Source organism: Scatophagus argus, chromosome 2 (genome assembly GCF_020382885.2).
Source record: "Scatophagus argus isolate fScaArg1 chromosome 2, fScaArg1.pri, whole genome shotgun sequence".
Taxonomy (NCBI): domain Eukaryota; kingdom Metazoa; phylum Chordata; class Actinopteri; family Scatophagidae; genus Scatophagus; species Scatophagus argus.
This window is the reverse complement of record NC_058494.1, coordinates 15,244,290-15,271,429: the sequence shown is the minus strand read 5'-3', so window position 1 is coordinate 15,271,429 and position 27,140 is coordinate 15,244,290. Positions and strand designations below refer to the sequence as shown.

Genomic DNA, 27,140 nt, shown 5'->3' with positions numbered 1-27,140 from the left:
ATCAGACAGGCAAATATATATAAAAATACTTTATTAGACATCTACCTTTTACAAACAAGATGTCACTGAACTGGTTCAAATAAATGACAGCAGCACCAAAACCACCAGGAAACACAAACAATAACAAACAACAAGGAGACAAGGACAAATGGTGGAGAAAAGCTTATAAGAACTAGAACTGAAGTGTACTTCTGAGTCTTTATTTATTGTGCAGAGAGTTGGTCCAGGTCGTCATGGCTACGGCTGGAGAGGTGAGCCTCCAGAATTTCCCCAAACAAATTCCTTTTCAGTAAGCTGTAGGCCATGGGCAGAAGTTGCTTGACAACCTTGTGGAAATACTGGGGAAAATCAGGAAATCAAGGATTAATGATGCATTTCTTTCAACTACAATCTCAGTGATTCTGAAACATTGAGGCTTTTGCGTCTTCTAAAGCAGCGTTTCCTAAACTATTTGACACTTTTGAGGCAGAAAATAGTTTTTGTGTTATATCCCATTAAATTCCGCCTTGCCACACCTCAAAGCTTTCTTATGAACCTAACATTGAAGGGATGCTGACACCTACGTTAAGAAGGAAAAACAACAACAACAACATAGCTATTCATTGGTCAACATTGGTTCACAATTGTTTTTTTTAAACGTTACCTGCAACTCAAGAGTATAACAATAAGAAGCTGCAGAATCACTGGGCTGAAGTGAAAATACTACAAACAATTTGAGAAGAAATTCATTCAACAAAGCATGTATTTGCATACAGGAAACTAACCGTATCTCAGTGTCTGACTAGTAAGATTCATATACCGTATTTAAGAAAATGAAGGTTAGGAAGCAGAGATACAGTGGGTGTAATACAGTCTAATCTGTCTGTGAGTGTTGAAGGGCTTTTATGCACCACTTTATGAAACTCACATGGGATCCATAACAGAAGAGGTCTATTCCTAGCTCATAACCCATGCCATAGTCACACTCGTCGTTGGCAAACTGAACAAACGTGATCATCTCCTGGAGAGGTCCAAAGGCTTTGACGCGATCCTCATCATTCCGGGCTTCAGTGATTGCCTTGCAGATCTTTTTGAGACCAGCTGGATATTGAGAAAAGATGAGCCATCAAGCCATCAGTCCTTGATGGAATTTACAACATTCACTGAGCTCATATCAACAATGACAAATACGAAAAGTGGCACAGACACCCTTCTTTACTGTTTCTCCATAGCTGTTCTGTCCAATAAAGGCTTAAAAAGCTCCCCAAATCAAATAAATAAATAGAAATATGCTCACCATCTGTTTCTGGTAGTTCTCTGTATCCCACATCATTCTTGTCTACGGGTACAACGATGCCGGCACCGTGGAACGTCTTGGTAACCACCTGTGGTATGAAAAGAGGCTTCTTATTACCTTCTAGTTTCAGCACTTTGGTTAGATATTATTATTTTTGAACACACGACCACAACAACTTTAAAGTAATTTAAGTCTATCCACTGTCACTGTAGCAACAAGGTTCTGTGAAAGTAATATTTGCTATTCCAAATGCTAGACGTTTACTTGTAGATGTAGATCATTTGGTAAACATAACTGTACATTGAACTGATAACCTGCTGGTTTACATTTGTAGTCCTAACGACAGAGTAACACAAGAGGTAGAAGTCATGAGAGTTATTGCAGTTTGATCATTTGTGTTAGTTACCTTCTTGTCTCTCTGCTTCATGACTTTGGTCTTCTGCTCTAGAGACAAGCCCAGTGTCTCTGCCCTGTCCCTCAACTGTGCCTCCAAGCTTTCCAAAGCTTCTCCACCTGCTTTCTTGCCAACCCTCTCTTTCCTCCTCTTCAACAAGTACAGTCTGATGGAAGGAAAAGTCGTCTTATTCAGTAATGTGAAGATAAAAGGCAAACAAGTGCACACACAACTAGAAGGGCATACCAATAGTCCACTCTTCTATGGCTGCAGACCTGCAAACACAACCGCTAACTATGCCTGGCTTTATTTCCAAAACTATAAAAAGCAATAAATGGTTGTGCCTAACTGAAGCCTTATCATCTCCACTACACATCTGGAAATACTTTACTTATGTGTAAAACGGAAAACATGATAACTTTATTATCATGTACATATGTACAAAGATCAAATGCTTTGGATTAAAAGATGGCAGCGCGGTTGCACGCAGCAGCTCGAGGCTCTCGGCTTTTTGTGTTTGTATTTGTGCTTTTGTTTGTGTTTTCATCACCTGAAGCCTTAATTCAGTACGAAAGGGCTGAATTGTGGGAATTGGGGAAAAACTCCGGACTGAGACTCTTGAATCTTGAAAATAACATCATGAACACAGCAGCAGTTGTTAGGTTATTCTGTTATGTTAACAGTTGTTTTTATTTTTTTTTTCTTTACTTAATGGTTCCTTGGCCCAGACTACACCCCTCTACCAAGTTTCATGAAAACTGAGTCCGCAGTTAATCCTGCTAACTAAAACAAAAACAAGCTGAACAGAATACACAACCATCTTTGCAGAGGTAATAAGGCTGTGCCAATCACCTTTAATGATCACTGTTCTGGGACAGCAGTACATGCAGGATTGCTGTACCCAACTGATCAAATCATTGTCACAAAACAAACAGTATCTCTCATTTTGCACTGATCACACATATATAAAATATTTCAGCGTGGTAAATATGCTGTGGTAAATACTCACAGGACTGCAGCAAACACGTTGTCCCCCATCTGTGAAATAGTGTATCCTTTCTTGGCTTCATTTTCCCCAACAAAGGAAGGTAGAGAGTCCGGAGTATCTCTGGTAGGTTTTAGGAACAATAAATTCAGTAAACCAGAACTACTCCTGTAGGTAAAGTTACCACTGTTTCAATGTTTTCAAGCCTCTGCTAGCTAAACTCTAACTGGAGCTGGTAGAGTAACTGCTAGTGGTCTAAGTCAAGGTCCCTCTCGTGAAAGTTAGAGCTCTGTAATGAAAGCAGCTGGATTGGCAAGTTGTGTGTTATATACCTGAAGTAGCCAATGTGATGCTGACTGTCCTGACTCCCCAGAAGGATCGTCTGAAACTCCGGTGGATCATAGAAATGCCTCCAGTGAAGGTGGAAGTTTGGCTGAGGATTCTTCGAGGTTTTGTGAGCGCCTGCTAGAATTTCAAAAGGACCCACCAGCTGCAAGCCCAGTGTGTCTTTCAGTGCACCTGCATTATTAAAAAATAACAAAGCTCAATGAAATGTTCAAGGAATCAATATGATCTTACAAAACACACAAGTATTTGAAAAGGAAATCAGATGCAGAACATCCAGAAAATGCTCCAGAGAAGCGGAGGATTCTTGTTGGATTGATGGACTACAAATTAAAGGTTTGAACTAAAAGCTTTAGGCAGTGTGTGATATCCTCACCATTGTCCTTCACTGTTCATTTCCAATAGCACTTGCTCTTTTTGAAGCTATGTCTGCAAACATATACTTATTTTGAAAATCATGTATCTTAAGTGTTAAGATTTCATGTTTGCTTCTTTAATGCACTTGACCTGAAACTTGTAATTAATAATTTTTTGACTCTGTAACGCTGCCAAACACTGGCAGCACTTAGAACCAAAAGAACAACTGCAGACTGCGAAACTGTTTCTCAATGCACAACTGGCAAATATGAAGGCAACAAAACTTGTCTGGTCAGCAGGTTTCCTCAAATGTTAAGCTGGTATTGTCGTTTTTAGTAGTCTACTAGACTATTTGTGCATCCAGTCCATCAATCCAGATTTTCCATTAGCTAAGTATGGGTTCATCCTGTTTTCTCCATGTCTACAGACAGAAAAAATTGATTAAATGTCAGGTGTACCTTCTGTCCTATCAGTATTACTCTAACAAGATACACTGTTAGTGCACACAGCATACCACAGGGGCTGTCAGGACAAAGTTCCTTGCAGAAGTCCCAGAAGTGATATAGGTCTTCTGGCATTTGAAGCTTGTACAGTCGCACAATCTCATCACGCTGATCTGATTCCACCTCTGACAATGGCACAGCTGTGGATTCATCAGTACGGGCTTTTTTCAGCTCCCCATTGCCTGTACCTGACTCCTAAAGTAATGTGTTGTGAGAAAAACAAGTGTGTTAAAGGCCATGTTGCCAGTTAATTTGCTAAAACATGTAATTTAATACAGTACCCCTGCAATGAATTAAACTGTACTATAATCTCATTGTAATGAATGGCATCGGAATAAATCTTAGAAAAACATCTAAAAACATCTTGTAATGCTGACAAGAATTTAGCCAAAAGAATTAAACAAAGTGATATCATTTCTTTTTGGGTCATGGGAGACTCAAATACCAGGGGTGTTATTTTAACTCCACACAGCTCCAAACTTAATACCATTCAGAGAAATTCATTTTGAAAATCAAATCAGATGGGCTACAGAAATCAGGAATACTTCATCATTTCTTATGTCGTAGGACAAAAACAAATTAATTCATTCCCTAGGCAGTGCTTACTAATTCCTGCACCTGGATCCACATTTAAAATGTTACAGAAATACAAATGCACACAATTAAATTCTGACCTTATCCAAAGAAAAGGAAGGACTGGTTCTACCATATTTTACTAATGGCAGCTCAACAGACAACATGGACATAAATTGAGTAAAATTTGCTAACTACAGGTCAACAGAACAACAGTTCATAAACAGTCTACAAAGACAACAGTCTATAAAGGAAAAACTGGAATCAGAAGCTGTGGTATAATAAGCGAAGGCAAAGATTGGGAGGACAAGTTGCCTGAACAGTCATACAACCACAAACAGTACACTGAAAGAATTTGACCAGAACAGAAAATCGAGATATTTTCTAATCTCACAAGTGACATCTACATTCACCAGAGAGTCATCACCACTGTGAGCAAACTGGTCACCACACCTTCTGGGACTGAACAAAACGTGTTGGGAAGGAATCTATGCTGAGATCAAAATCATGTTAAATATTGCTGTACCACATATCTTGCCAGAGAAGGTCATCTGTCCAATTAAAACCCAAGGAGACATGCAGATCTACTGTTTACTGTGTATTTATTTTGACAGCATGTATGTTTGTGTATGTATGGGCAGGTTCATGCAAGTTTATTGTGTATGTATATGGAAACATATGTGTAAAACATGTTTTATTACTTCTTTTAACTTCTTTAACAGGAATTCCCTGCAGGAGTAAGAATACTACTTTAAGAAGATTTCACACCAGTGTACATACTCCTCTTATTTATATTTACATTTTATTCTTACCTTGGGTGAAAATTCGTTTCTTCTGCCTTTAATTCTTGTTTTAAGTGACAAATGGTGAGTCTCATTATCAATGAATGGTAATGTCTGTTTTAAAAATGTGTGCACGAAATCAATATTTTCCCCCATTTTTAAAGAAAAACCTTTAAACTTATCAGCGAACCGACACCGATCTAAAACAGTGTAAACAAAAGGCGATTATTGAATAAATTATTTACTGCAGATTTCTATATTAATATTAATACAACTAGCAGCATGACATAAGGTCTTATCGACCCACTGTGTTCAGCGCTGTGTATTTTGCACAGAAGAAAGGAATAAAGGGACCGGGAACGACTCCTTAGAGGGCCTTCTTGAACAAGCTAAAGATCAAAATCTTATTAAACAGCTGCGTGGAAACATTGCTAACCAATGTTAGCAATTACGCCTATGATTTATGGCCTTTGTGGGATCAACCACGAATCAGATCAAGACACACGGCCATTTCCCTGCTAGACAGTTATTAGCCTACGAACGTAACCTAACTAACATACTCTGTTATGGGCCACGAGCAGGTGCTGCTGATTTGTGTATTGCATTGAAACGTCAGGTTAACACAGGTGAGCATCAAACATTAACAATGAACATCAAGGAACAAGCCGCTTTGCGGCAGTACTGCTGCCATGTTGTCGTCTGACCAGCTCAGACAGCGTGGCAAACACCTCTGTCCATAGCGTTTAACAAAAGTTGCTTTGACGCCATTATACCTATACGCAGCACAGCCCCATGCCTGGCAAGAGTTGGTACAAACTGACATTTCTGCTGCCCGACAGAGGTGGTCAAAACAATATAAAATTACCTGACTGGATTTAGGTTTTCTTTTTGCGCGCCCTGTCATTTTCTTCCTCTTGTCTCTCCGCCGGTGTCTTCTTCTGTGGGTCGGATTAGGCAACCGCGTTAAAGCGCACCACTGCCCCACAGAGGCAGAGATGGATAACTACAGAACATCGACCATTGAGCTTGTTTATTATTATGATTTGTACATCCTGTGTTTTAATAATATCCCATTATATTAAACCGGGTTTGATAAAGTATGAATGTGTTCATTCCTTTTACATAAATACTTTAATATAAAATAACTGAGGTTTTGTCAATAGCTTCCATGTAATCTGACCCAGTAACTCAATCAATAGCAAAGAATATTAATACACTGAAAAAATACAGAACACACATACTCATTAGTTTTTAATGCTTTTTTGAGCCTATAAAAGTATTTCCATGGAAATAGTAAAGCAACTTCCATTTAATGAAAGAGGTGTGTCCTGTTTAGACAGCACAGCAATAAATTCATTAATCACAAGTCAAAATAAATCAGCAACATAAGACCAGTGTTTATTTACATAAGTAAGTCAGCATAAATTTATGGATAAAAACATTTGTAATGTGTCACTTAAACAGCAATTTGTTAATCCCTGAGTCAGCCCCCAGTCATTTAGCATAAGGGCAGGGAGGTGTGCTAACTGTCCTCATACTATCAACACTGGGCGAAGAAGATGCTGCTGGACTTTGGATTTGGGTTTGAAATTGACATGAAATTATTATTCACGATTTGGTTATTTATTGGTTAGCCCACCAATTCTGACTTCAGACTGTGACAGAAATCTTCCGAAGAGCTGTAGCCATTAAATTTCAAAAACACTGCTAATAAGTTATATGTAATATATTAGTCAGTATAATAATAGTATAATATATAATAATAAAAATCATAGTAATGGACTATCATTATTATAATTTTTATAAAAATGACTCAGAATGAGTCTTATTTCCGACTACATCAAATGATTGATAACAATAGCAGTTCACAAAAACCTGCCTGCTTTTGAGTGGTGACATGGACACTCAGTTACATGAAACAAGTTATTATTTCTATTATTATTATCATTTGCAATGTTTCAGACCTGGGTGTGTGTTTACAAATCTTTACATTTAAAAATCTGCTTACATACTTCTCAGTGCACATTCTGACTTGTGGATAAGCGTTAATGAAACTCAGAACAGAGATCTTCACAAAACAGGATGGAAAACAACAGGCTAATGTGGGTAAAACTCCTTTTGGCTTCCAAAGCTGTGTCCTCATATTCTGTCCAGTCCTCTATTCCTCTCTCTCCGTCTCTTCCTCGTTGTTTTTATGTGTTTCCAGGGTTACACCACTGTTGCTATTTTCACTGTTTTCTTCCTCCGTTTCCTCAGCAAGATGCAGCCAGTTTTCTCTGTTCTTTTTACATCCATTCAGCAGTGGGGAGCAGGTGTCAAACAGTCTTGATATGGCCTGAGGAAAACCGAAACAAAGATTGTGATGATGGCTGGAGAAGTGGAAATTAGAGCAGAGGATACAAAAGCAAAGAACAGCACAGCAGTCAGGCTAACATTTTTTTTATTTGCATTACAAACAAGCACGCCTATGCATGCATGTACACGTGCATACAACACATGCAGAAATAACACACCTTGTAGAGTGGATAGCAGATCTCATCAATGTATTCAACTTGCATGTATGGCAGTCGGGTGCTGTTTTCTCTGTTCATTATGTCCTGGTGTGAAGAGAGGTTAAACTGGCTGTTAGAACAGGAATACTTCACAGGAAACCAGATCAACTGTAGTTCATCTAGTCAAACACAACAGTCCATGAACATACTTTGTGCAGTCTGTATGAAGTCTCTGTGGGATGAAATACTACATATAAAACACGCACATTTCCACCACAACTAAAGCACCTCAGCCATTCCTCTAGGAAGTCTACAAGTCACTGTGTTTAAATTACAAAATATAGCTGCGTGCATTTCTTCTCTACTGTTTTTTCCACTGGGTGTGATGCTGTTTTAAAGTAACCTTCAGTTATATGAATTACACAATGAGTATTTAATTGGCATTAAAACATGCCAGGACTCTTGAACATGATAAAAATTCAGAGGTAAAATAACAATTTTCAGGAACAACATGATTCTTATTTCACTGGTGTGAAAAATTTTATATTATTAAAGAACTTCAATATTTTCAATTAATTAGAATTCACGAATGTATTTTCTATTTTCTACTGGGACCTTCAGTCCAAAGCAGACTCTCCAATCTGACTTTCAGTATACAAACTGAGAACCATAAAATGTAGCAAGAGGAAATCATATTATCAGGACTTACAATAGGTTTGATTTTGAACTCTTCTCTCTCTTTGTCCCCCTGTGCAAAGAACTCCATGGCAACCAGGTTGGCAATCTGTTTTGGAAGAGGAGTGAGGTTGAGGCTGTGATGAACTTCAAACGACTGAGCGACTAAGAGAGATGTGTTCAGATGGAAACTGTTTTGTGAGACCTACCCGTTTTTGTTCAGGCCAAGGCTTTGTGATAGCTGAGAGGTCACTAGCTGTCATCAGCATTGACCTGTGGGATGAATACATCTCTTAAAAAACAGCTCCTGGGCCCACTTCATCACAGATAACATTATCACATGTCCTTGATTCTAATTTATTTGCTTCCCACCTCAGTAAATCTCTTTGCTTCTCACTTTTCCAGCTCACTTTGCTTTTCTTGGCAAGAGAAAAGAACTCTTTTCTTCTCCTAACAAGACAAGCACAAAAAAAATCAAGGACATCAGTGCTAGAACACGACAAACATGATGCTCAACAGCTGCTCTGACATTTTATGTCTTAACATACTCCATGTAGACGCTCAGGTCAGTGGCGAGGATTGCCCTTTTGATCATGTGTAGTACAACTCTGTGGTCGTCTACAGAAAGACCGCTGAGAATCTGACTCCCCTGAGAGAGGAAGAGAGTGAAGTCAAGTGAAGATTTCGATTAACTGGCCAGCAGCTGTATGAAGTCAGGCACAGAAACAAATTGCTTCTTAAGAGAACAAAGATTGTGTCTTGATTCAGATATATATATATATAAAAAAGGGAAAAAAAAAAGAAAAAGGCCTGTGTCACCATAATATAATGTCACCATATATTCTCTCTTGGAGAAATTACAGCTTTTGCACATTAGGACATTTCTGAAGAAACATAAGATTCTAAATTTTGTAAGGCAAACAGGAGACAATCCATAACAAATCAAAGACAAAGATATCTGTTTGTCATGCAATTAATTTAATTCTGTCTTGGTGTATTTATATATCATTTATTTTAAAATCTTTGCAGTGACAATATGTGTGCAAAAATATGTGTCATGCACATTTTAATTTGAAAATGAAAGTCACAGAGACAGAGAAGGACAGATAAACAGAGTCCATTTAAGTGGGATAGATATGAAAAAAATGGTGTATATTGGTGGAAAATGATTTAAGAGTGGTTGGATCAGATGAAACGGATAGCAAGACAACATGTGGGAATATTGATGGCTAGTGTGCATGCACAGGCAACTCAGCTTGAGAGAGGAGGGTCAAAATGACTGTAAAGATGAATAGAGGAAGTCTTACAGTGTTGTTTAGAATGAAGAGGCACAGGTTGTAGTGGTGGTTTTCAAGAGAAGAGTGTCCATACAGCTGAGCTAAAGGCTGCTGACTCCTGAAGGGAGAAAGAAAGAGATGAAGACAGTGACTCACGAGTGTAAAAATAACCAGTATCACACAGGATAAATATAAATGTCATAAAAATATCCATAGCCATGAATTAGATGACTTCTTATTAAACATGACAGAAGAAAGAAGGACAAGTAATCTTTACCTTTCTATGTAAGAGTTACTGACCCCTCTGTGGTCAAGATCATGACTTAGAGTGGCTATCATCAGTGCTAAGATCTCCACACGGGAAAAAATGGTCTGAAATACCAACAGAAAGTGACGAACAGAAAAGAGGTGAGGATAGAAATAGTCGGTCAAGAAATGAAGGCTTGAACGTTCTGTGTTTTGTGTGTAAGCTCAAGGCCAAATCAGATCTGACGGACTGACCCAGAGAATCCAAAGATCTGGTGAAACTCACAAACGTAACACAATTTGCATGAATAAAAATTAAACAAAATGACAGAAACACCAAAGTTTACTGTCAATTTATTGTCATTCCAATGACAACAACAAAATATCCACTGTGGAAAACGCTGAGAAATCAAACAGGATGAAGCCACCAGTTTCACCACACTACAATATAGTCACAATCAAACATGTAAATAGAGACAGAGAGAGAGAGACTGAAACAAGTGAGCTGGAAAGGTCACTTAAGTTGGGATTTAATCTGGTGTGTGATCCTCACGGAAAGCAGTTAAGAGGTTTTGTGAAGGTCTAAAATTAATCCTCTTTCAAATAATTAAGAGTACTCTGTACCGGAGAAGTGCTGCAGTCCTTGAATGGCTCCTTTAAACAGTTGCTACTCAGGAGACATTCATCAACACAACACAACTGTCAAGATATGACAGTTCCACACAGTCAAACATGTATAAAACTTTCAATACCAATGTAATATTAAGTGACTGGCGTGTAAAACAAGACTTGAGAAATACTGTACCTTTACTGCCACTTTTAAAAGCAGTATATTTACATACTGGCCACTGCAGGACTGCACTGCAGGAGTGCTCTGCTACAACTATGTTGTGGAACAATTAGCCTGTATTTTTTTATGCAAATCAGAAAGCAAATGTTTAGGATGTAGAAGACCGGAGCACAAAAAAAAGCTGCATTATTATCTTGCAGTGGCTGCATCTGCACATGAGCATCGACACATGTAGACGTATGCAGACACCAACCTGGAGTTGATCTGTGACCGTGAGCATAGCAAACATGCTTTGAGCGGTGCTCAGAGCATGATTCCAGTTGTGATAAGGCACACTGTTCCTGTAACCTCGTCTCACAGTCAGCACCCACTGGCAGAGACTCTGGAGAGAAGAGACATGCACAAGAGAGGGTGAACAACTGAAGAGTGGTCAAATTCTTCAGCGAAAGTCTTAGAGGTGAGCTACATCTTGTCATGTGTATCGTGTGACGACCGAGAAAAGGGTTAGGGTTGGGCTTAGTGTGAACTGAAAAATTAAGATGCTTTCCATTTTCATTGAGGTTCATTTGGTAGCTTCAGTGCATACATGAAGAGAGATTTAAATCGAATATGAAACCAGACAAATACAAAACCAGCATTTTTACTGTGTAATTTAAAAAAGAAACCATCAATAAACAAACTTAAATCATTCTCTTATCCATATGCAGGTGGTATCACGTTTCATCAACAGTGCTACTACTCTCAGACAACAACAACAACAACAACAAAAACTAAATAGCTGTTAATAATTATTAGCAGGTCAGTTACCTTGTAATCAATGCTAAAATCCTGCACCAAATTGAGGTCCAAGAACATCCGAATGGTGGCCTGAGTGGTCAGGTCTTCGGCCAAACCAAAATCAGAGAAATGGAAGTCTAGAATATGCAGTGACTCAGCAGAAGGAATGGTGGCCTCCTGAAAACAGAAAACAAGAAATACAAAAAGCCACTGAAGTATACATATGCAAGCAAAGGACATTCATCCAACCACAAACACAACTGAAATCACATGATTTCTTCTTCTACCACTTGCCAACATGCACAGGGATATCAACTAAATTTCCTGTGTGTGAAGATGTTACCATCATCTTCCATCCACAGTGACGGCAGCTAATCAACAATCTTTCATTCGGCAGGACATTAGCTATACATTTGCATCAAAACCAGTCAATCTGAACTGCAGGAATAAACTGAGGGAGGATTTCAGGGCAACTGATGGAGTCAATAGGAAGAGCGAGGGAGGAAGAGGAGTGAAAAAAATATGCATTTCTACCAAAGAAAGTTAAGAATCACCTGCAGGGCTTGGATCTCCTGCTCTGCTGCGGTGATGTGATAAGCAAGAACCTGCGAGAGGCAGAAGAGTAACAGCACATGCCCGCAACATCTGAAAAAGTACATTTGACTCTAGGCTAAAGATGTGAGTGGAATCAGGGGGCTCCTGACCCACCTCCTGTGTGACCTCTATGCTGGCCCTCCGCTCCTCAGTGATCTGCACGGCCTGAGCGTACTGCAGAGCCAGGCCGCAGTACACTGCCAGGTCCTCTAGTAGGCACTCGTCATATCTGTTAAAGGCTTCCAGCTCATCTGAGTCTCTGCTCCTTTTGTTCATCAGCTGGCACACCGCTATGTGACAACAAAGAAGCGGGAGAGGCCGGTTGTGTGGCATGAGAAAGAAGTTTTAAGAGGTGTCCCATCTTTAGTCGAATTATTGTAGGTATCTGTCCAACCAGAGGGGAAGAGGAAGAACAGTTTGGACTTTGGTTGGAGACTCAGAGTGAGTTTTGGGTGAAACACCGAGGCTGTATTTGCATATACTGTCTGTGTTATTCATCACATAATCTAATAGTGTTCAAGGTTTACACCCTTAGCTAATAGTCTGAATCAAACTTCTAGAGAACAGCAAATTTCCCTTTCACTTTAATGTGCCAAGCATGTATGAGTGCAGAGTGAAGCTTAGAGTCTGTAATCTGATACCACATGTGCTGAGACTGATGAATAATGCATCATGACCATTAACATTCACTAGAGACTTACCAATAACATCTTCAGACCTCTCGTTTCTGACAGGGCAGCAGATCAGACTCTTCATCGATTCCCCAGGGCTCTCGGACATGTTAAGTGTTTTCATAGCAAGAAGAGTTCGGAGGGCATACGATGGGTCTAAATCACTGATGTCACGCTCCCTAAAAAAGACAAAATGAAAATGAAAACTAAAAATTTATACTATGTCAGATGTTAGATGAAGATAATATAATTTGGTAGCTGTACTGTATATGAGTGATACTTTTGAATGTATTTTAGTTTACTACAAGTTTTACAGAGCTGCTTTGAGCAAAAAGCAGTGAACAAGTCTATCGACCAGAGCACAATCAGTCTTTGTTTTTATCAGTCGAGCAGTGTGGTGTGCAGACAGAACCTTCTGTAGATCTGGCATGTTGATCCGAGCTCCTCGCACTCCAGGTGAATCACCCTGTAGAATGAAACCTGAAATAAAACCATCAGAAGAATGGAAAAGACTGCACATTAGGAAGGACAGCATTTGGTGCATAATTTTTGAGAACAAACATGCACAACAATGCACCTTGTCTTCTTCAGCAGAGGTGTGCTCGCCGGGGATGAAGATGGTACAGTACTGGGCGTGTGTGAAGGGCATGATGGTGGCAGCCATCTTACTCAGCAGAACTTCAAAGGAACGGTGCTCCTTTGACAAAACCTGTGCCATCTCTATCAAGGCCTGACACACGCGCACAGATTACATAGACATACAGGCAAAGAAATCGATAAGTTTCATGTTGTTATCTTGTGGTCTTACCTGACTGCGTTTGGCCTCCTGTCTTGAGCTCTCATACAGCTGAATATTGTCCAGGACCATCCCAAGGGCACACATATGATTGGACAGCACCTGGTCAACAAAAATCAGCTCACACTTAACTCAGATTGACAAGCATATGGACATTAGCCATGTCACAAAATTTCTAAATTTATAAAGGTTGAGAGGGCACTAAACTGAGATACCCATAAACATAAAAGTAATATCTAATAGACAAGAGCTGTAACATTTGCTGCTCTCTAGCAACAAGCCTAAACCTCCTGTTCCTCACCTCTTCATCCATGCTGGTAAAAACAGAAGCTGAACCATCGCAGCTACTTCTCTTGTTGATCATAACCACTACACCTACCACCTGTCCATGAAAAGAAGACATGTTTTATTGTCACACAATCAGTGTTTTAACCTCTGCTGCAACACATCAGCACTCCTCAAGCAGAAAGTTGTGTTTATATTTTTGCTCCTACTATTTGACGTGCTGGTGAGACATGCAAAAAACAAACAAACAAACAAAACAAAACAAAAAAACCCCAAATAAAATAATCTTAAAATGATTTTTTAAAAAAAACAGTCATGAAAGTTACCTCTCCTCTGTGGTTCTTGATTGGAACGCTCAAAACAGTCCGGATCTTTGATGACTGATCATCATCTAAGTTGAATCTGGGGTCCTGACAAGGTAAACACCAGTGAAGTAAACTGTGTGAACATAAACACCACTTATTTATATTTAACTGCAACACATTTGTATTCCGCTGCGTGTGCAAAGATGTTTACGTAAACTGGCAGCAACAGACTTTAACACCTACACAAATTTAACTCCTGTGTCCTTACACCATCCGGTCAGTATTGTTCATCAGCTTTAGACACATCCGGACAGCTTACTAGGAACTACCCATCCGCACCCACGATGACGGGGAGAACTCTGCCAGGTGCTGGCAGTGCTTCCTAATCACAGTGGTGTTAAAGACAAGTTGGAGTGGTTGAGGAACCTCCTATAAGCCCTAAAGTGAGTTGTGCCATCTCCCTGCTTCGCGAGGGTATGTGTATGCATGGGTGGGTAAGGATGAGGACACACTCCTGTGCAGTAGCGAACATCCCTGTGTCAATAATCAAAGGTTAATCAGTGGAAGAAGCCTCTAAAAGGATTAGAAGCAAGTGCGTCATCTGGGATTCCCTTACACACTCCTACTTTATTTGAAATAACTGTGCTCTAGATAGAACAAACTAACAGCTTTGTCAGTCTCGTGTGTGTTAAGCAGAGCTTACAACAAAATGCAGAGTCATGATAACGACAACGAATGTGCCAGTTTAAAGATTTACCTCTGATATATCTCTCAGGTTCATTGGCGACCCTGTAGCCAGTACACATCCCATGATCCCCTTCACCAGTTCCAGGAGTGCTTCGCCACAGAGGTTACCTTCGGTCAAGCACCCCAACACTGTGGCAGTCACCTCCTTCAAGGTGTTCTTTCCATCGCAGTCTTTCTTTACCAGAGAGAGGGAGCTGGCCTCAGCTTCCAGCAGCTCCCCAGCATGGAGTACAGCCCCTTGGCAGAGCTCTGCTACAGAGCCCATCCAGCTGAGACGTCCTCTTAGGAGCTCCATCATCCATGGACAGAATTCACCACTGCAGACAGCAGCATTTGTAGCAGAGGGGCGCCGAGGAGAGTGACATAAGTCAGGGGAGAATGGACAAATGGGAGAAAGTGGGCGAGAAAAAGAGAAGCGAGAAGAGTGGGGAGAACAAGGGGAGTGACAGCCCAATACATCTGGACTGAAGCCATCCATCCACTCAGGGGCACTGAGATTGGACTCAAGCGGTTTGAGAATTTCTGTTAAGGATGATCTGTTCAAGTGTGAGGTGGTGTGTGATGAAGAAGCCATGTGATGATGAGTCTTCTTGAGAAGGTCAGAGTGGTCTGAGCTGCTCCTGGGAAACCTGGGCAACTGTGGAGACACCTCTGCCTGTGGACCACTGACGCTGAAGTAAACAAACAAGACAAATTACACAACTGGTTGGCTGGCACAACACAAACCTGGACATGGAGAGTATTTTTGTGGAAAAGACACAACTGCAATTGTGATAATGTTTGCAAAACAATTTCCTAAAGTCAAATTCTCTTGGTTTGCAGTTACTAAAATTAACATATAGTGTCTTCTGTCATTAAGTCGGTCTGTAGTGTAAGAATTTTCATATAAACTTGTAGAATTGCTGGAAACGGTTCTGATTTGAAAAAATCTTACACGGAAGCTCTGCGTAAAAAGTACGCCCTCGTAAAGTCGGAGTGGTCATCCAGCCATGCCTCCACTTGGTCGCTTTTTATATCGTTTCCAAACCTCCCTCGGCGCGTCTTGGAGCGTGGGCTCCACAGCGGGGAGAAGAACCAGCCCATGCCGCTCACTATCGGCGGTGCAGTCACCGTTTCCCTGCGGAAAGTCTCCTCTGTCCCAGCGGCAGCAGAAGCTCCGGGAGTCGCGCTGCCAGGCTCCATGGGGTCCAGACAGGGCATCCCCTCGCTCAAGTACAGCGAGAAAAGATCGACTAAACTCAGTTTGAATCTATGTGAGTTATCAAGGAGAAACAACTGCCATGTGTAAGCGAGGCAGACAAAAGTGAAATGCGAGACAGGCGAACGAGATCTATAGAGGAGTCCGTGGAAAGGATTGCGTCAAGGTAATCCCCTGGCGTTTATTCAGCCGATCTGGCGCCACATGTTTATTCATTAAAGAGATCCGATTTAAGCTTCATTACAGAATTAAGCGACTGGTTTCAGCCACCGGCTTTGCTCCATTCTGTCTCTGCGTCCCTGTTATATTTGGTGCATCAGGCCACACGAATAAAATTCTAATTTCTGTAACATATTCATTACAATTTAGTGTTCTTATCAGTATTTACACAAGTCATTTAACTTGTTAGCATACACAAGGTTTAAAAGAATTTACAGGACTGTACTCGTTTATAATTGCTATAATTGCCTGTCAATTCAAAATATGGCAGTTTTCTAAACATGTCGCTTTAATTTTTTTTACTTTTTAATTGTATCGGTATTTGTGGTTTTCTTCAGTTGTTCTTTAAACAGACAAAGTAATAGACATCCATCCATCCATTTTCTATACCGCTTATCCAAGTAATAGACAATTTTAATTAAAAACATTGGTGGGTAGCATTTAGATTAATAAGCTTTAGTTATTTTAATTTATTTTATTTGGCAAAATAATGCCTCCAAAGTAAAATATATGTATATATATATATATATATATATATATATATATATATATATATATATATATATATATATATATAACCAGTATTTTGTGTCATAGCAAAGAAATACTTGCCAGTGTTAGTACTGAGGGTCTAACATCACTTGGTACATGTAGGTTTAAGAGAGCGCAGGACTGGCAGTAATGGAAAGCTTTTGAAAAGTGAAGCTCTGTCTAATTTTAAAAAGGAGGCTTTCAGATAGGCATTTAGGGACATGTACCACATTTAAGAAACATTGAGCAACAGAGGTCATGAAGACTGCATGGATGAATCTTTATTTGTTTAGGGAGTGCTAAATAGTGCTGTAAAATATCTCATTCCACCGATGGGCAGCCTCAGAGTTTGCCTCATTGTTGTGTCTCAAGAAAACCACAAAGCAATAAGGAAACTGGTATCTGAGTATTTTACCTCTGTAAAATGCTGTAATTTAGGTGTTTTCCTTTTAAAAACTCTAAATGAAAAAAATGTGAATTTTGCCAGTGTTCAACCCCACACCAGTCACTGTCTAACTACTCCCTCTGCTGGCCTCTTTTACTCCCTTACCATCTGCAGTGGGTGGATCCATGAGTGACAGCTGTGCTGCGATTGGCTGCTCCAGGAGGAGGCTGCCATGACACAGTAGATGCTGCACAGAATCAGTTCCACAGCATCAGCAGGCAGCGGACCTCCATCCTTGTTATCCCTCTCTCCTTCTCTTTTTTTCTTCTCCTTTGCCTCTCATCCTCTCACCACTTCCCTTGTTCTCTCTTCTCTCTCCCTCCTCCTCCTCCTCTTTTTCATCCGACAGACAGGGAGGAATAGCAGCAGCAGCAGAAGCAGGCGGACTGGTAGGTGTGCTGAGGCCTGTCTCCCTCCTGCAGCACAGGCAAGACATCGCGTTCTCCTCTGATCTCTTTCAAGGACTATTTGAGAGGTGTGCGTGCATGTGTGTGTGTTTGTGTGTGTGTGTGTGCATGTGTGTGCGTACATGTGAGAGTAGGGATCTGGAAAGTAGGCACAGTTGACTACCACACCTTGGGAACATTTACTTCCACTGCTGGATCTACACAGGGTGAATGGTGCAGTGGATATTTTCATACTTGCGTCTCTTAGTCATGTATCTGTTTCTATCTACATGCAGAAGGATTTATATTCTTGTTGTTTTTCCTCCGCTCAACAGCTCTGTTACCATTTGCTTCATCGTTCGCTAGGCCTTGTGCGTCTGCACATGTGTGTCTTTGCTGATGAGTGTGTTGAATGTCTGATAAAGGTCACACCACTTGGCATGCTGTGTGCATGTATTGTCAGCCTGCCTAATGACAGCCCTCCTCTTTTCTCTCCAAAACAAATATCCTCACCAGCCTTTCCATCCACGTCTGCCTGCCTCACATCTTCTGTCCCAACACTTTTTTTATCCTCCTGCAACTTCTTTTTTCTCTCTGTCCTTTTCCTCCTCCTTAAAACCCTCTTTCCCCTCCCTCTCCATTCTTGTCCCCATCTGCTCTTTATGCATCTTCTTCTTCCGGTCGGCTGGTTTCCCAGGATGCCTTGTTCCAGGCCGCTCCGCTAGGCCCTAGCAGCATGGGCGGAGCCTGGGTGGGGAGAGAGAGCACGGACTGGACCCTTCCCCTCAGGACGGGCGCGCTGGCGGGTCACCCTTCCTCAGCTTCAGATGGGCGAGGACGCTGAGAGCCCCAAAATCAACCATACCTTCCTGCGAGACTACGTCACTGAAGGTAGAACAGACCGTGTGTCATCAGTGTCTCTGTGGTGTCAGATAACATTTGGGTATGATTGAATGGATTCATTTCAGCTTCAGGGGTGCCTTATCGGTGCATTGCTGAATCCAGGGAACAGATATTGACATTAATCACTCCATGACTTACTGACTGCTCACTGAAAGGCAATACAATGTTGAGCCTGTTTCTGACCAGGCATTCTCCTATGATAAATCTAAATGAGTTATGGTTTGCAGTCTATAGAGCAGAGAGTAGAAAAAGTAGTATTTGGTGGTTGTGTTATCCATGTCAGGTCCAGGCCACAGGACTGAGCAGTTATTCTGGTTTTATTGAATAATGTGTGTTGATCGAGCATTTTTGTCTTTCGTTCCCATCCCCTTAGACATTTCTTTTTGTCTCTTAGTTCACTGCCCCTCATTATCTCTGTGCCAATTAAATTTCCTCCCCATTCTGGTTTCTCTTCATCTTTCTGTCCCTCACCCCTTTGCGTTTATTCTAACCATCATTATGCTTAGTCACCTCATATATTTCTTTCTTCCTCCCAGCTGATGTCATCTCTACGGTGGAGTTTAACCAGACCGGGGACTTGCTGGCCACGGGGGATAAAGGTGGCCGAGTGGTCATCTTCCAGAGAGAGACTGAGGTCAGTTTAAGATGTAAAACTTGAAATGATCACATGATTTTCTACCCAGCATATTCACAAACACTGCAACATTATTAAAGTTGTGTTCCCTCTATTATATCTTTGCACACAAATGTTCATGCTTCTTGTCCTGGACAGGCTAAAGGGGAGTCAGAGGAGGCAGGGGAGACGGGAGACTCTGGGGAGTACAATGTCTACAGCACGTTCCAGAGCCACGAGCCGGACTTTGACTACCTGAAGAGTCTGGAGATTGAAGAGAAAATCAACAAGATCAGATGGCTGCCACAGCAGAATGCAGCACATTTCCTCCTCTCCACCAACGGTGAGAAACCAGTTAGACCAGGAGATCAACCACAATTCCCAGTTAGGATGAGGCACAAACAGTAGACGTGTGTATAAATTGTGCTATGAGATATCAGCTGTGAATATGCATGGATTTTGAAATATATTAGAATTGACATTAGTACAGCCGCCCTCCAGTTCCCAGCATTTTATGCAGCCCTGGCGTCATCTTGTATTACCTGAGTGGGTTTATATAACATCAAGCAAGTCACTGGAGTCACATTCATGGGTACAGAAGTGGCACTGACCTGGCAGTGGGAAAACCACAGAATCTAATTCTGTTCCTGTTATGAGTATTAATGGCACTGAAATCATATTTTCAAAGACAGTAGCTAAATTTATAAAAAATAAGATAAAATAAAAACAGTTCTCCACAATACAAAAGAAAATCTGGTCATATTCATCAGGTCTCTTCTCCACTGACTGTTTATGTGAAGGATGTTCAAGTTGTCTGTTACGTGTATTGTCAGCTTTTGTGAGCTTAATCAGCTTCCTGTGATGTGCAAATCTTTCTGACTGCCACAGATAAGACCATTAAACTGTGGAAGGTGAGCGAGAGAGACAAGAGACCAGAGGGATACAACCTGAAAGATGAGGAGGGACGGCTCAAGGACACCTCTACTATCACCTCTCTGCAGGTGCGCACACACATGCAAGCCTGCACATGCACACCCTTATTTTGGGTATCGGGTTGACATCGGCAAACCCTGTGTCTACCCTCTCTGTATCTAAGGTCCCGGTGCTGAAACCTACAGACCTGATGGTAGAGGTTCGTCCCAGACGAGTGTTCGCCAATGGACATACCTATCATGTTAACTCCATCTCAGTCAACAGCGATGGGGAGACCTACCTGTCTGCTGATGACCTCCGCATCAATATGTGGCACCTGGGCATCACGGACCGCAGTTTCAGTATCCTTCCTAACAGTGACTTGTGTTGTTTTTGTCTTACACATTTCCTTTTGTAATGGCACTGTGCTCCTAAACATCATCTTCTGCTTTCTGCTTTAGTGCTATATCTTGCCTCTGATTTTTATGCTCAACATAACCTTTTACTGGAGAAGGCAACTCACATTTCATAGGGTATGAAATCCCCAGAACAAAGTAGATCACTGGGGCTCTCTTTGACACTGACGCATGCATGTGTGTCATCACAACTAATCCTGCAGCAGCATTGTGAACGTTCTGCTAGGATACTAAAGCAAAAACCCCAAGTGCATGCAGGTAAGCATTGCTCCTACAGATGAATGTTAAAATACTGTAATAATGAGTCAATAATGTGTTTTGGTTCAGTTCACATCCATCCAGATCTAAAATGAATGCTTACTATATTACTGAAAGGATAATCAGGTTCTGCTACTACCACCACAGCAAAGCCATCTGTATAAATCCATGTCTATGAAAATATATGCCATGAAATATACTTTACCTTCCCACTCATCTGAATTCATCCTGAATGTATATTTAATGTAAACAGCGCATGACTCTGTTTGGATTTATGTCTCGATTAGAGTCCCGCCTTAGAGTGTGTATTCAGCACAGGCTGCAGCGTGCTGGACCGGGTGCGTTTGGTGATTTCCCATTCAAATGGAAGCTGACCTAGAAAATCAAAGAGGCATCTATGGAAGAAGAGTTTAAATAATTCACTCAGCAGTACACTTTCGACTGAACCACACAGGACTACCACAAATAGAACAGAGAAAGAGGGAGCAGAGTTTGCATGCATATTGGGGGTTGGTTGGGGACCCATTTTTGGGTTGTGGTTATGGTTTTTGGTGCATGGAGAACATGATGGTACTGAAACAAGAAACTGAAATTTGAAATGGCTGTTGCATTAATCAGTCTTCCCCCTCGTGTATGTGCTCACTGAGTCTCCATATTTCATACCATGTGCGCAATCATTCCAATCCCTGGAATGCCGCTGCTGTTTTTTTCCACCTCCACCTAGAATATGGTGCCACCTCTGCGATGTTCAATCCCTAACAGACCTTTTTCTCAGACATTGTGGACATCAAACCAGCCAACATGGAGGATCTGACGGAGGTGATAACAGCAGCAGAGTTCCACCCCCACCACTGCCACTTGTTTGTGTACAGCAGCAGCAAGGGCACCCTGCGCCTCTGTGACATGAGAGCCTCCGCACTTTGTGACAAACACACCAAACGTGAGAACATTGTGGAGATTAGAGAGCATATTTATCTGTGATTAGATTAGATTATTAAATAATCAATAAAACACACCTCATCCCTTTGTCATTGGCCAGTGTTTGAGGAACCTGAGGATCCAGGGAGCAGGTCCTTCTTCTCAGAGATCATTTCCTCTGTGTCGGACGTCAAGTTCAGCCACAGTGGACGCTACCTGCTGACCAGAGACTACCTCACCGCCAAGGTGTGGGACCTGAACATGGACAAGGGCCCCGTGGAGACATACCAGGTAAGGTACCACATCTGTTTCCTTATCTGTGTCTCTTCCATGTCTTAGTATTGCTTGTCCTGATATATGCCCACCAATCTCGATTTTTTTTAATCCCTTATAACTGCTTAGAATTTGTTCTGTCTCCTCTGTTTTTAGCCACATAATCCTTGACCGAGTGAAAAATGTTACAGAAACATTTTACATGTAACATTTTTTTGTTTCTGCTTTGTAGATAACATTATTAACCTAACAATGGATGACGATTGAAAGTAACTGTTACAAATGGAGACCTGAATTGTCGAACACTACATGTTTCGCTTGATTTTCGAATTACATCTGGAAACACTTACATAGTTGAGGAGAGTAGGCAAAGAAGAGATAAATATGACTTAGCTAGAATTTGATCACATACATCTTGTTGTAGATACTGTGCTCTACATGTGGTTGATCTACAGGACTACCATGTATGATTCTGAATCTACCCTAGAAACTAATATTGACCGTCTGAATGATCCCCAGGTTCATGAATACCTAAGGAGTAAGCTGTGCTCCCTCTATGAAAACGACTGCATCTTTGACAAGTTTGAGTGTGTTTGGAACAGCTCAGACAGGTAAGTGGCAGAGAGAGGAGAGAAGGATGGACAAGGAATTTCAGCCCTTTTAAGAGCAGAGGAGGGAGCATGTGTCAGTGTGTTTCTGCTTACAGTGATTCCCTTAAATGCTCTACTTTGGCCAGAATCTGACATTTAAATCGATCCCAGACATAAGCTTTGCAGATGTCCAGTCAATCTCTTTGCCTTCAGTTTTGTCCTCTTTTCTACTTAGTCATCCTACCCTGAACCTTGTTTTTCCTCTCTTTGCCCTCCTCAATATGACATCCAATTATGTCCATCTGCCCTCAGCGTCATCATGACAGGGGCGTACAACAGCTTCTTCCGGATGTTTGACAGGGAGACGGGGCGAGGCGTAACCCTGGAGGCTTGGCGAGAGAGCAGCAAGCCTCGGGCTGTGCTGCGGACCCGGCGGGTGTATACTGGCGGTAAGCGTCGCCGTGGAGATGTGGGCGTTGACAGCCTGGATTTTACCAAGAAAATCCTGCACATGGCTTGGCACCCGTCAGAGAACATCATTGCCATAGCAGCGACCAACAACCTGTACATCTTCCAGGATCGTGTCAACCCTGAGACGCAGGCATAGTGACAGAAATATGGACAGTGGCAGACACAGTGCTTACATCGACTGTCACAGACAATGATCCAAATATATTTGCCTGTTTTAGATGGCCTGTATGGGAAGAAAGCCAAGTTGTTTCACAACATGCTGAGATGCAACATCTGTTTGAGCTGACAAAAGATTAGATTCATGATGAAAATGACAAGGTTGTTAATTTATTTCATCCCCAAGGAAGGTGTATAATCATTTTTTGCTCAACGCTTAGATGAACTGGCATCTCCAGCACCCATCAGGACATGTTTTTGGTCCCACTGCTCCCACTTTTTGAAGATGTTTGTGTTTGTCCCTCTGTAGGGACAGTAAAAGAGGTGCGGGGACACCTCTACATCTGCAATGACTCAGTGCTGTTGACCACACAATGTTGCACTTCTCACTGATATGCTCTAGTACTTTTTGACACAAAAAATGAAAGGTTTGTGCTCTGTATGAACAGAGAAGGAATGATGCTTCGAAACACAATGTTTTTGAGATGTTTAGATTGCCAATTCCCAATGACTTTGCATCTAAATTGAAGTATTTTTTTTCACTACTGTGGAACATCTGGAGAGATGTTAATCAGCAGCTCCTCACAACAACATCGTGAACCTTTTTTTCTCAACAGAAGAACCTCTCCTTTAGAGCAGTGCTCTTGGAGATTGCACGCATAAACGACCCATAGTCTTTGCCCTATTCACTTTGCAATAACAGCACACAGAAAAATATAGTGCAGCAGTGTTCCTGCTTTAAAACATGGGCTTTTCTTCTACAGGTATACACTCTTTTTACTGTAAGCTGTAAATATTCAGTGTTCTTTTTTTAAAGTACCAATTTTGGTTTGAGAGAGATAAAAGATTAAACTCTAATGTATAGAAAAGTTGCAGAATTGCGCTATTCCAGTTAAAGATGTGGAGACTTTTTTCTTGCAGCAGTACATAGATAAGTATCATTGGCTGTAGAGAGGGAGGGGTGAGTTGGGCACAAACCAACACTGTTTTGTTATGTATATTAGGTCCACTACTGTATTCAGACCATTTCCTTGTCTAAAGTCTACATACATTTGGTACATTACAGAAAAATGGGTGATAACGTGTTAATGCTGAGCCCCATCACATATGCTCCAATTGAGGCTCATTGGTGATTAAATCTAATACAGACATATGTTAAAAATGAGCAGTGTTCATTTTAAAGTGAATGAGCACAATTTAAAAGTCTTACAATCAAGAAAAAGTTGGAATCTAAGCACATTATTTCTAAACAAGGCCCCTGATTGAGCCAATCAAAGTTTTGGTGAGTAAGTTTGTGTGCCAGTGCAATAGCTCATTATGTACATTGCTGACATGTCTTTAACATTAAAACACTCATGTCATGTGAATTTATCATATACAGGTTCTTAGTGTCATTATACCATATACCTCACAGTGCCACGTGCTACTCTGGGATGCCACCCTGAAAGCCCAGGATGTACAACAGTAAGGTGATGTCTGTGTTGGACTGAATTTTGTGACTTGGTCAAGATTTGATTGTTTACAGTGAAGTGCTTTGTTTTCAAGTGACCTTGAACCTGATGGGAATTGTTGTAAGTGGTCCAGATGTGTACTGTAGCAGGTGGAGTAACAATGTCAGTGCAAAGAAAGTATTAAGTCCCTTTGCACTTTTTCAAACGCTGACAAGTATTCAACAACAGTTTCACTGTGCAAACCTCAAACCCCAAGAAAAGAAGACAATTGTTAATATGTATGTTCCACTTGTTTGCTCTCCCCTTACTTTTCACCACATCTTGAAATCACTGCTCACAGACGTTTATGTTGCAGCGTGTGGGCTACTACTATGTTTTGGTCTTCAGTGTCCACCAGCTTTGTTGAATGCTGACACGATCTTGCACTGACTGGTTTAACAAAGTGTACAAAACACAGAGAAATCCACAATAACGACAACCCACAAGAAAATGGTTTACAGCGTAACAGGCCACCTAAAGCATTATGTAAGTCCCAGGGCCCAGTCCTCCGACAATGAGCTGTAATTTAGAGCAGGTCAGTTATCATCACATCATAACCACCGCCACACACAACCAGTGCAAGGTTTCGTGTTCAGGAGCACAGCCGCAGCAGCATGTTGCCATTACTCAGTGCTACTAGCGTGTATATCTATCATACTTTAAAAAAGACAAATCTAACAATACAAAAAACATAACTCAAATGAGATGAATGAAAGGAATGTGCATTAATAAAATAATGTGAAATCTGACAAAGGAATGTGTTGTGTAAATCCTTACATGTCTGTTTCTATTTTAATGGGACACCATTTTTACTCACCGCTAAAACACTTCCAAACTATTAATCTCAATAAAACCATCCTTTTTGTTTGAAAGACAAGCACTTTAATAGTCATCGCATGCTCCCATAAACTTGTCACTAAAAAACACAAGGCATTCAAATTCACAGTATACAGGCTCAATGTGAATGATTGGCAGTCAAGTTGCAATTTAATATTCTTCACATATTCAGTTTTCATGCACTGTGCCATATGTGTGTGTGTGTGTCATGCTGACAATCTAATCATTATTGCTATTATGTAGACTGATTTTTTTCAGCTGACTGAATTTGGATAGTTTTTTAAATTGTTTATTTTGAAGAAGAATTAGGAGGCTTTTCTCAAAATCAACACTTCTGGAAAATTCAAGATCATCAAATTGGGAAGATACACAAACATTTATTTTATAATCATATGTGACTGAAGTATAATGACATCAAGGCAATAAAAATGCCCTGCACTGTGAAGCAAAAGAAATGTTTTCAAACACTCTATGTCTATGGAATGAACACTGTTCTGTGCTTTGTTGGTGTGTCTACAGTCAGAGATAACACCAAAACATAAACTCTAAGAATCAAGGCACTCATTTAGCTTTGATTTTATGTTTGTTTCTCAGAGAAACAGGTAAATTGTGAAGACTAGCAATGTTTTTATATAAATAAACATAAATCCCTACACAATGTGGCCAAACACCAAAAATAGTAAGACACATCATTGGCCAAGTCATCTTTGGCAGGTGTGTGAGTGTACAATACAGAGAAACAGTGAAACTGCAACTATAACTGCATTCTTTCACAAATTTCACCTTAAACAGCCTCACTGCAAACGTAAAAATTGGATCAGTGCTTTAATTTGACTTTGCATATTTTTGTGCATTGTAGCTCAAGAAACACAGGAAAATCTGATTGCTAAAAGTATGAATAAGACCAGAATGTTTTAAGACTACAAGGAAAAAAAATCTTGGCTAACAGAGCCAGAAATATCTACCACACAACTTAATAAAGTCGTTTAAATAAATGGGTAAATACACATTATATAAAATGCACTGATACTGTATGTTGTAAAATATTTCCTATACATATGACAAATTCCTCAATACAAAAGTAGCAACAATTTTGCTCTATCAAAGATAATCATCATATCATATTTTTAACAAATGTAGAGTATCTATAGGTATTAAGTGGTCAGCAACTATCCTGCAAAAATCTGGAGCCATCAAACTACAGGCAATAGTCCAGTTCTTTAAAATAATACCGAAAATTGAAAATCTGGATTTGTAAATCATGATGATTTCGAGAGTGGCTCAAGATAGATTTGGCATCTGACTACTCTTGAACTGCTTTAGACGTACATGAACTAAAATAGTCTTTGTGACGGTAAGTAGTAGCAATATTAAATCATTTTCTGGGTTCTGTCACCTTGATGAAATTTCAGCATATAAACATGAGCTGTTGATCGATGCTAGATCAAACTGTAAACAGCACTCTAAGTTACTGTAGTTACAAAATCACATCAAAGGTAAAGACTGCATGTCTTCCTCAAGTGATTCAGTATTACACTATATAGACAAAAAGTATTTTGATGGTGTTGTTTTTCAGGGGTTGGGGTAGGCCCTTTACCTCCAGTGAAGGGAAATCTTAATGCTTCAGCATACCAAGACATTTTGGACAATGCTG

General features: G+C 40.6%; 3 protein-coding genes across 6 annotated transcripts; 1 reads left to right on the top strand and 2 right to left on the bottom strand.

Annotated features, from left to right (window-relative positions):
• Positions 1–14: 14 nt before the first annotated feature.
• On the bottom strand, positions 15–6,216 carry LOC124071933 (histone PARylation factor 1). The gene is made up of 8 exons (XM_046413003.1): positions 6,081–6,216; positions 3,872–4,055; positions 2,988–3,174; positions 2,680–2,778; positions 1,683–1,836; positions 1,277–1,364; positions 908–1,080; positions 15–338 (listed from the first exon to the last, which is right to left on the bottom strand). The coding sequence occupies exons 1-8, from the start codon at positions 6,117–6,119 to the stop codon at positions 204–206; spliced, it is 1,059 nt and encodes a 352-aa protein (XP_046268959.1). The 5' UTR covers positions 6,120–6,216; the 3' UTR covers positions 15–203.
• A 381-nt stretch (positions 6,217–6,597) lies between these two features.
• LOC124071905 (cGMP-specific 3',5'-cyclic phosphodiesterase-like) lies at positions 6,598–16,070 on the bottom strand. Its single transcript, XM_046412957.1, has 20 exons — positions 15,805–16,070; positions 14,881–15,541; positions 14,145–14,228; positions 13,835–13,915; positions 13,546–13,635; positions 13,315–13,467; positions 13,150–13,217; positions 12,768–12,916; positions 12,181–12,356; positions 12,027–12,077; positions 11,503–11,649; positions 10,949–11,077; positions 9,937–10,031; positions 9,690–9,777; positions 8,931–9,031; positions 8,755–8,832; positions 8,592–8,655; positions 8,417–8,491; positions 7,729–7,812; positions 6,598–7,550 (listed from the first exon to the last, which is right to left on the bottom strand). Exons 1-20 carry the CDS (start codon positions 16,068–16,070, stop codon positions 7,374–7,376), a joined length of 2,817 nt encoding a protein of 938 aa, XP_046268913.1. The 3' UTR covers positions 6,598–7,373.
• On the top strand, positions 15,988–25,393 carry ppp2r2ca (protein phosphatase 2, regulatory subunit B, gamma a). 4 transcript variants are annotated; one of them, XM_046412983.1, is made up of 11 exons: positions 15,988–16,123; positions 17,378–17,738; positions 18,166–18,540; positions 19,089–19,186; positions 19,325–19,508; positions 20,054–20,166; positions 20,262–20,439; positions 21,527–21,691; positions 21,791–21,960; positions 22,462–22,553; positions 22,845–25,393. In XM_046412983.1, exons 3-11 carry the CDS (start codon positions 18,477–18,479, stop codon positions 23,137–23,139), a joined length of 1,359 nt encoding a protein of 452 aa, XP_046268939.1. In that variant the 5' UTR covers positions 15,988–16,123; positions 17,378–17,738; positions 18,166–18,476; the 3' UTR covers positions 23,140–25,393. The 4 variants fall into 4 exon arrangements, with proteins under 4 accessions (XP_046268939.1, XP_046268946.1, XP_046268935.1 ...); XM_046412990.1 differs by having other exon boundaries at positions 16,099–16,234; positions 17,378–17,652; positions 18,347–18,540; XM_046412979.1 differs by having other exon boundaries at positions 16,099–16,234; positions 18,347–18,540.
• The last annotated feature ends 1,747 nt before the right edge of the window (positions 25,394–27,140 follow it).